Source organism: Sinocyclocheilus anshuiensis, unplaced genomic scaffold, assembly GCF_001515605.1.
Source record: "Sinocyclocheilus anshuiensis isolate Anshui unplaced genomic scaffold, SAMN03320099.WGS_v1.1 scaffold183, whole genome shotgun sequence".
Classification (NCBI taxonomy): Eukaryota; Metazoa; Chordata; class Actinopteri; order Cypriniformes; family Cyprinidae; genus Sinocyclocheilus; species Sinocyclocheilus anshuiensis.
Window position 1 is genome coordinate 4,658,303 of NW_015548309.1, and position 9,642 is coordinate 4,667,944.

At 31.5% G+C, this 9,642-nt stretch overlaps 1 protein-coding gene across 3 annotated transcripts in view; it reads right to left on the reverse strand.

The window, feature by feature from the left end:
• LOC107656390 (FYVE, RhoGEF and PH domain-containing protein 4-like) overlaps nt 1-7,119 on the reverse strand; it is a 17,768-nt gene extending 10,649 nt beyond the window's left edge. The window contains exons 1-3 of one of the 3 annotated variants that reach the window (XM_016444236.1): nt 6,860-7,119; nt 1,555-1,674; nt 352-487 (exon numbers count right to left, since the gene is read on the reverse strand). In XM_016444236.1, coding sequence (XP_016299722.1) covers nt 352-487; nt 1,555-1,674; nt 6,860-6,968 — 365 coding nt within the window. In that variant the 5' untranslated portion in view covers nt 6,969-7,119. Of the gene's footprint in view, nt 1-351; nt 488-1,554; nt 1,675-3,782; nt 3,933-6,721; nt 6,827-6,859 lie in introns of those variants that run through there. The other 2 variants (XM_016444238.1, XM_016444237.1) reach the window with 2 other exon arrangements.
• Nucleotides 7,120-9,642: the final 2,523 nt, after the last annotated feature.

Genomic DNA, 9,642 nt, shown 5'->3' on the forward strand with positions numbered 1-9,642 from the left:
TATATATTTTTTTTTTTTATGATTACCTCTATCTGATAATATTGCATTAATTTTAATTTTTAATTTTAATTAAATGTGAATTTTTTTTATATTAATTTTATTTTTGAAAAATGTCTGGTTTTTCGATACTATTACACAGAAGTAATCACTCAAAAAAATAAACATGGAAGATTAAGAATGGTCATGCAACTTCCACTGGACTACTTGAGATGGACTGACAAATGAATGAATGAATGAATGAATACTGATGACTTCACGGTTGTTTATTGTGTAAAACGGTAACAAAAAAGAACTAACATCAGCTGTTCCCCAGTGTTTGTCTACTATTGTTTATGTTTCTGATGCACACACCTCTTGTCAATATTTCTGTGGTATTTCGAGATCACTGTCGATCTTCCTCGGGTTATGTTTGTCATCGTATCCTTCTCGTCCATGATGTTTCCAGCTGAAATCTTCACTGGACACTGGAATTTCGGTTTCGGAAGAACTACAGTGGAAAATAAAGACACGAAAGATGCTTTAAAACAGGGTTTTTTGATCATCTATGACTAGGATGTATGTTTTTTTTCTTAATACAAACAGCAGGGGTCAGTGTAATTCAATATTTCTAAGTGTAATCAATAATTTTAAAAGAATTTTAAAAAATTTATAATTTTAAATGTAATATTATTTTTAATAATACTTTTTTTAACAGTAATCAAACTCACATACGGGTAAGCGTAATCAAACCCACTCACACACATACACATATATATATATAATCTTATTTAAAAAAAATATATAACTATTTTTAATCATTTTAAAATAAATAATAATTTTAAAATCAATCATTTAAATAATAATGATTAATTTGTAATAATTTTAAATTGAACAATTTAAATATTTACACATTTTTTATATTTTCCCTTCTTCCGGTCTATCTTTTTCTAATCATATTAAATATTAAAATATATATATTAAATTAAATTAATTCTCACCTTATATTAAATATGGTGAGAAGCCTACATAAAACCTCTTACAGATACATTTTAATCAATTTTTAGACAATTCATTGGATTTTTACATTTGTAAGCTTTAAAAGCACAAATAATAAAAATATATCATATTGATTATATTTACACAGGAATAAAGGGAGAAATGCTCTTTAAAACCGTTTTAAATGTAAAGCATGTCACACTGCTGTCACCATTTGCCATTTCACATATAAATACATACATGACTACTAGTAATTTGTTGTTTTTTTTACAAGAGGTTGAGTTTGTGGGTAAAACCCACGTTGAACAGCCCACATTATCTCAAACATCACTTCCTGCGCTCCTACAGCTGCTATACAGTCCAACCAAATCACACTACTTTATATTTTTTCAGAAAACCTCCTTTGAAATTCAGTAATAAAATGAGACTTATACAATGCAATGAGACAATGTGAGTGGTAAACTCTCCGGCATTATGCCAAGGCATTCCGAGTGGTTTTAAATATGTGGTTTGTAACTGGTCTGAGTGAAGAGAGTCTCGCTCCCTCCTCCAGTAAAGTGCGTTCAGATGCTGATGTACCTGGCGGAGGAGGCATTGGTGAGACGGTGTAGACCGCTGACCTTCTCAACACTGAGCTCCTGTTATTCAGCAAACTCTCGTCTGTAACGTCACACTGGCTCCTGCATCCAACATCTCCTGTCCACACACACACACACACACACACACACACAGAACAGAAGTTCACACAACACACACACTTCACTTCTGCAAAGCCAGGCACACCAATTAACTAAGTGATTTGGGAAGTTTTTGAGCACATTTTAAGCTAGCACAGTTTTATGCAGTAAAAGTTTTTTTGAAATTGTTTTCAAAATGTAGAAATCACCATTTACTGAATGAGAATTCAAAGTGAAAGCGACATCTGAAGGATGTTTTTAGTGAAAATCGCTGCTTCCTCTATTGTGCACTTGAACACACATCCTCTTGAGCACCATTGTGTGATTATAGATTTATGAAAACACTGCTGCAGTGTTTCTGTGGTGGTTTGGTGGCATATATCTAACTTATTAAATGAGGATTTTGTGTGCATTTTGGGAAGGGGCAAGTTGTCACAATCGTTTTAACTTGGTTACCATATTAGTCGGCTAAATCATTGGTTTATTGTGTCACAAAAAGTTCTGTTTTACTGTTTACATTTTTAGAAAACCTAAATAGCATCAAATACAATGAAATGCATATATTTTGTGAAATATTACTTTTAATTGAATTTTGTTATGTGCTTTTTGTCATTTTAATTTCTTAATTCAGTTCACGTTTTTTTCCATGTAATATTTATATTAATATTTTATTTGAATTATCTAAAACAATTTTTAATAGTTTTAGTTAACAGTAACAACACTGCAATAAACAGCAGAATCCACATACAAATCCGCTATAAGATCATATTTTACATTACACTGTAGCTTTTATTTTTATATTTTCACTTTTCACTTTAATTTTAGTTTAAGTTTTTAATTTAATTTAATTTTCTTCTGTGCTTTGTAATTTTGTACATTTTTATTCGCTTTTAAACATTTCTATTTATTTTATTTTTATTTAGAAATAAAAATATTTTTAATAGTTTTAGTTTAACTTAACAACACTGCAATAAACATAAGACATTTTATTTTATTTTTTATTATTATACCTTTTATTTTCATTATGCTTCTTGACATTTTTACTAGGGTTTTATACATATTTCTAATTAGCTTTATTTTTATTTCAGTTGAAGTTTTTCATCTAAAATGTATGTTTTCATTTATTTCACTCAATTTTATTCAATTATTGTAATAGTTTCAGTCAACAATAACAGCAGTGCAATAAACAGCAGAATCCAGATACTGTGTGACAACATGCCCCGCTATAAGATCAGTGTTCATTAAATCAGCTCTATTGTTTTTCCTGGAAAATAATCATAGAAAAGTTCAAATACTTTTTAATAGCGCTTCTACTAGTTTCCCCTAATGTTTATTTGCCGTTTTATCATTCCCAGTGTATTCCATTTTTCCCTTAATAAATAAAAGACTAATTTATGCTGAAATAAAAGCAGCACGTTTGACTGCGGTTGGCAATCTCTCAAGAAATGTGAGTTAGTGGAGGCCCGTGCTGCTGAGCTTCCTCAGTGTGCTTTCTCAGTTCCTCACGCTCTAAGTCCATGACAAAGACTCTCTCACTGTGACGCTTTCAACGACAGACTCTCGTAAGGAGAAGTGCTGCATCCACAAGCTCTCAGTGTCACGAGAACCTAAAGAGAAACCTCAAAACAGCTCACGGCTTGCGCTTTTAACGAATTAAAAAAAATAATAATAATTTTCACTTTACAGAGATTTCACTTTTTTAGCAATCAAATATTTTAGAGATGAGCAGAACCAGGAAATGAATATAATTTTTATGACTAAGATTTTTAAATCACACACAATCACAAATGTAATATTTTGAAAGTATAAATAAACAAACAAATAAATAATACAAATTAAGAAATAAAAATTCTATAAATATAAAACATAACCCTAACCTTTATATATATTTATATATAAAATTTAAATATTCATTATATTTTAAATAAATAAATAAGATATAGAAATTCTACAAATATAAAATATAACCCTAACCCTATATAAAAATATAAATATTAATTATATTTTAAATAAATAATTAAATTATAAATAAATGTATATACATATAAAATAAAAAGTATGATATTTCATGAACTGAAAAGCATAACCATGACATCTGAAAAGCATATAAACGAATGCACGCACACTGACCTGATCTCTGGTCACACACTGCTCTCCTAAATCATGCAAGTTGACAGAGCACATGACGCCTCTGATCACTGCATGCCCTCCTCTATCTGTTCACTGCATTTCCCTTTTTTCTGCATGAATGCATGTCTGTGACAATTATTGTGCGAGAACCTGCTGACATTGAGAGTCTGTCAAGCCTCGTCCTGTTAGTTTAGGTTCACTAACCTGTTTAAACTGGAAAATAAACGTTGTAATTTCACGCACACTTCTTGTTACTCCTGTTTGGATCAAATAACACTACAGGAGATGATCAAGTGTGAAAGAGACAGGTTAGTTCCTCATACTGACATGTCATTTGAGATTATACTGCATATGAACGACCCTTTTCATGATTGAAATCATGTGCAGTTTTATGAGATATTGTGTCAAATAATAAAGCCAGTCTCAGGACAACATGAGCTGTTGTTTTGATGTAGAAAAGTCCAACATATGTACAGTATATACAAGTGTTTATACTGTCCTCTGCTGGCAGAAAGTTGAACTGATATTATCAAGACCAAACCAAATAAACTAGTAATGTTGGACTATTTTGCCTTTAGCCTGGATTTTTATGTATTTTAAGTGTACTACGAAATTCAGACAAACTGTAATATTAATAGTAAAATTCTCAGTGACTAAGAAAACCAGACAGAAATAAGGAATAAACTCAGGATTAAATCCCTCGTGTTAAAATTGCAGACTTTGCACAGAAAGCTCAAAGAAATTATTCCTACATCTTTCAACTTCCAGAATCTTTACAGTCATTTATATAGATAGATAGATAGAAATAGTCAGATTATAGATAGATAGATAGATAGATAGATAGATAGAAATAGTCAGATTATAGGTAGATATAGATAGATAGATAGATATAGTCAGATTATAGGTAGATAGATAGATAGATAGAAATAGTCAGATTATAGGTAGATAGATAGATAGATAGAAATAGTCAGATTATAGGTAGATAGATAGATAGATAGAAATAGTCAGATTATAGGTAGATAGATAGATAGATAGAAATAGTCAGATTATAGGTAGATAGATAGATAGATAGAAATAGTCAGATTATAGGTAGATAGATAGATAGATAGAAATAGTCAGATTATAGGTAGATAGATAGATAGATAGAAATAGTCAGATTATAGGTAGATAGATAGATAGATAGAAATAGTCAGATTATAGGTAGATAGATAGATAGATAGAAATAGTCAGATTATAGGTAGATAGATAGATAGATAGAAATAGTCAGATTATAGGTAGATAGATAGATAGATAGAAATAGTCAGATTATAGGTAGATAGATAGATAGATAGAAATAGTCAGATTATAGGTAGATAGATAGATAGATAGAAATAGTCAGATTATAGGTAGATAGATAGATAGATAGAAATAGTCAGATTATAGGTAGATAGATAGATAGATAGAAATAGTCAGATTATAGGTAGATAGATAGATAGATAGAAATAGTCAGATTATAGGTAGATAGATAGATAGATAGAAATAGTCAGATTATAGGTAGATAGATAGATAGATAGAAATAGTCAGATTATAGGTAGATAGATAGATAGATAGAAATAGTCAGATTATAGGTAGATAGATAGATAGATAGAAATAGTCAGATTATAGGTAGATAGATAGATAGATAGAAATAGTCAGATTATAGGTAGATAGATAGATAGATAGAAATAGTCAGATTATAGGTAGATAGATAGATAGATAGAAATAGTCAGATTATAGGTAGATAGATAGATAGATAGAAATAGTCAGATTATAGGTAGATAGATAGATAGATAGAAATAGTCAGATTATAGGTAGATAGATAGATAGATAGAAATAGTCAGATTATAGGTAGATAGATAGATAGATAGAAATAGTCAGATTATAGGTAGATAGATAGATAGATAGAAATAGTCAGATTATAGGTAGATAGATAGATAGATAGAAATAGTCAGATTATAGGTAGATAGATAGATAGATAGAAATAGTCAGATTATAGGTAGATAGATAGATAGATAGAAATAGTCAGATTATAGGTAGATAGATAGATAGATAGAAATAGTCAGATTATAGGTAGATAGATAGATAGATAGAAATAGTCAGATTATAGGTAGATAGATAGATAGATAGAAATAGTCAGATTATAGGTAGATAGATAGATAGATAGAAATAGTCAGATTATAGGTAGATAGATAGATAGATAGAAATAGTCAGATTATAGGTAGATAGATAGATAGATAGAAATAGTCAGATTATAGATAGATAGATAGAAATAGTCAGATTATAGATAGATATAGATAGATAGAAATAGTCAGATTATAGATAGATAGATAGATAGATAGATAGAAATAGTCAGATTATAGATAGATAGATAGATAGAAATAGTCAGATTATAGGTAGATAGATAGATAGATAGATAGTGTATAACATTACATTAGTGTTATTTTAGTTTTCATTTATAGTTTGAATTAGTTTGTATTATTATATTTTCCATTTCCATTTTAAGTTCGTTTTAGAGATTTAGAGTTTTTTTTTTTTTTTTTCAGTTTTAGTTATTTTAGTACAAGTTACACTAAATGAAATTGATAAACGTTTCCTTGGCAACTAGCTGAAATAAAATAAGTTCATTTTTAATATATTATTGCATTAAATTGTATAATAATATATTATTTAATATATAGGCTACTTCAGGTAACAAAAATGTTAATTAAAACATTAATTAACTATAACAACCCTGCATAACATACATAAAATATAAATTATAAACATTTGTATTTATGTATACAATACATAAATATAAGAATAAATACAATATACTATTCTTCATTTACATAACACAATATATAAAAAAAAAAAGCTAACTGTGTTAATAAAAATTGCACATAAACAGATTTGCTGATGAAAAAAACAAACAGTAAACTGACATTTAATCGCGATGATTTTTGCTTCGTCTTCATGGACAATACAAAGACTCATAATGTTTCCATACTGAAGGAAATGCCAAACCACAGGCCGTTGCGGAAGCACGTGATGATGTGAATGACAGTGAAGATGTCTCACGAGAACTGATCCCCTTCTTCTGGCCTTCTTCTCTCCATTCGGTCCAGATCTTCTCCTGAATGCGGTGCGTCTCTCCTCCACATCATACGCGCTCCTCGCCTTCTCAAACATCTCAGGTGCTCAGGCTTTAAATAATCACTCTCGCAATCCACAGTAAAACATGCGCAGAGTTGTTTAAATTCTCATTTTGCAGCACACTTCAACCAACCCACACCAGACAGAGCTCAACAATCACTACACAACTCCACCCTCAAACCTGTGGTATGAATGAAGGTAGCGGCTAAAGACTGCACGGATGCGCACTAAGTAGGCGTAAAATGACAATATAGATTAATTAAATTATTATTTACTGTATTTAACATAATTACTGAACACGCAGCCAGAACAACTAAAAATGTTTCATAGAGAAAAAAAAAACACCTGGATACGAACGTTACATTTAATATGAAAATGACATTAAACGAAACGCTAATTTCTTTCAACTTAACTTTTTCCATAATTTTTGCATGTCTTAACTTGTGTTTCGTGATTTTAGCTATAATACTTTTTAGTGGCAATACTTACCATTTTGCAACAAAAATAATAATAAGAAGAAGAACTGATTATATGAAATGTTATTACAAAAATATTATAAGAAGTTCGTTTAAAAAAAAAAAAGCGCATACAAAATTGTGGGCTACATCCAAAATCGCAAACTTCCCTGCTATATAGTAGGCGAAAAACAGTAGGCGAAAAGTACCCGGATGACCTACTTCTTCCGATTCTGAAGTGCGCATTGGATGGACACTTTACTATCCCATGAGAGGAGAGGATTTATGAATGGAGAGATGCAACTGACACTGGTAGGTCATGTGACAGTAACAACATGGCAGATGTAGTCTGTCCGAATTTCATTGGTACTACCCATATTCATACTATATAGAATGTACATTTTTAACGGTCGTTAGTAAATTCAAATGTAGTACCTACTCAGAAGCAATTTCGAACGCACCTGGTGCATTACTTATGAATGGGAAAAATTGCAATGCGGAATATGGCGGGAAAAGTCCCGCCCTCTGATCTGCCTCCCGCCTTCTCAAATAAAGAGCCAATCGCTAATCGGTAAAGTCATCGCGTCACTGCAGCTGCCGTTAAAAACTCCGGTTGCTATAGAAACAGTCTGTGTTCTGAGACTCGCGCTTAGGCTGGTTTAGCCTGAAACATAAGCTTTTTTTAACGCGATTTGAGCATAAGAAATGACATTTATGAGACAGTTGTTGTCAGATGTCATTAGCGATTTCAAATTTGAAATTTAATTGTAAGTTTAGTGAACAGAATTTGATGTTTCCCCATTCAAAAGATATCGGAGCTGTACTGGCATGACTGAGAGGCGTCCCTAAAAGATGGCTGCCGAGTGAAATCACTTTGACAGTAGGCAAACAGTCCCCGGATGATGTACTATTTCCAGCGAAATCCTGAAGGAGACTTTATTATCCCCTGAGGCAACAGAAGAGGATTTGTAAATGGCAGTGAAGCGACACAACTGACACAGGTAGGTCGCATTACAGTGACAATGTGATAAATGTAGTACGTTTGGATTACATTCATACTATATAAAACAGGGATGGGCAGCTTAGGTCCTGGAGGGCCACTGTTCTCCAGAGTTTAGCTCCAACCCTAATCAAACACACCTGCCTGTAGCTTTCTAGTGATCTTGAAAACATCGATTAGCTTGTTCAGGTGTGTTTCAGCTAAATTTTGTAGGACAGTGGCCTTCCAGGACAGAAGTTGCCCATCCCTGATATAAAACGGTAGCTAAGTAATTGTTTATTCAAAAGATGTGCATACTCAGAGAGTATGCTATTTCGGATAGAGCCAATAGCAGTGAAGCAACGCAACTGACGCAGGCAGGTCACATGACTATGAAAACACGACGAATGTAGTACGTTCGAAACACATTACTACACACGTTCACACTATATTAAACATAATTTTATAACGGTCACTAATTACTTATGCAAAAGAAGTACCTACTCAGAGAGAAGGCCTATGCGATTTCAGACGCAGCCAATGTCTTGACTCTTTTCCATGGCATCAGAAAGAATTACAGTACGATGATGAAGAACTCATGAATCGGTTCACTGAAACGAACCATCAGATAGAACCGATTCACGGAAATGAATTGAACTTCCCATCACTACTCACCTGAGGTTAAAAAGAAATAAATTAAATTGAATTCCTGTAAATAGCTTTTAATTTGAGCATCCGATTAATTAATAAATTCACAATATGATTCCATATATATATTTGCTATTTATTTACACGAACATGATTTGTAATACAGCAACTTCTAGGGACTTTTCTGGAGTTTTATTAAATTAATTTATTTGTATATTCATTAAACAGGAAAATGTTACACCGGATAATATCATGTAGTAATAGAGAAGTGCAGTAAAGCTGTATTGCTGTTTGCCAGGAAGACTCTACTCAGCTACTTGATTATAAATGTTGTTTTTTGTTTGTATTTTGTTTTTTTGTTTTATTACTATTATTATTTAATTAGTTAAATGCATAAGATTGAGACTACTGTGCCATACATAAATGGTCAAAAATGCATATAAATTAATTAATTTAAATTAAAATAAAAACAATACACCACATGGTTACTTCAGATGGCTTCATAGTTGATACAGTTAGAAGTTTAACTGTCTGAATGTGCATGATAGGATTGTCCAGACCTTTGGACCTTTGCTCTGGTTGTGTGTGTGTGTGTGTGTGTGTGTGTGTGTGTGTGTGTGTGTGTGTG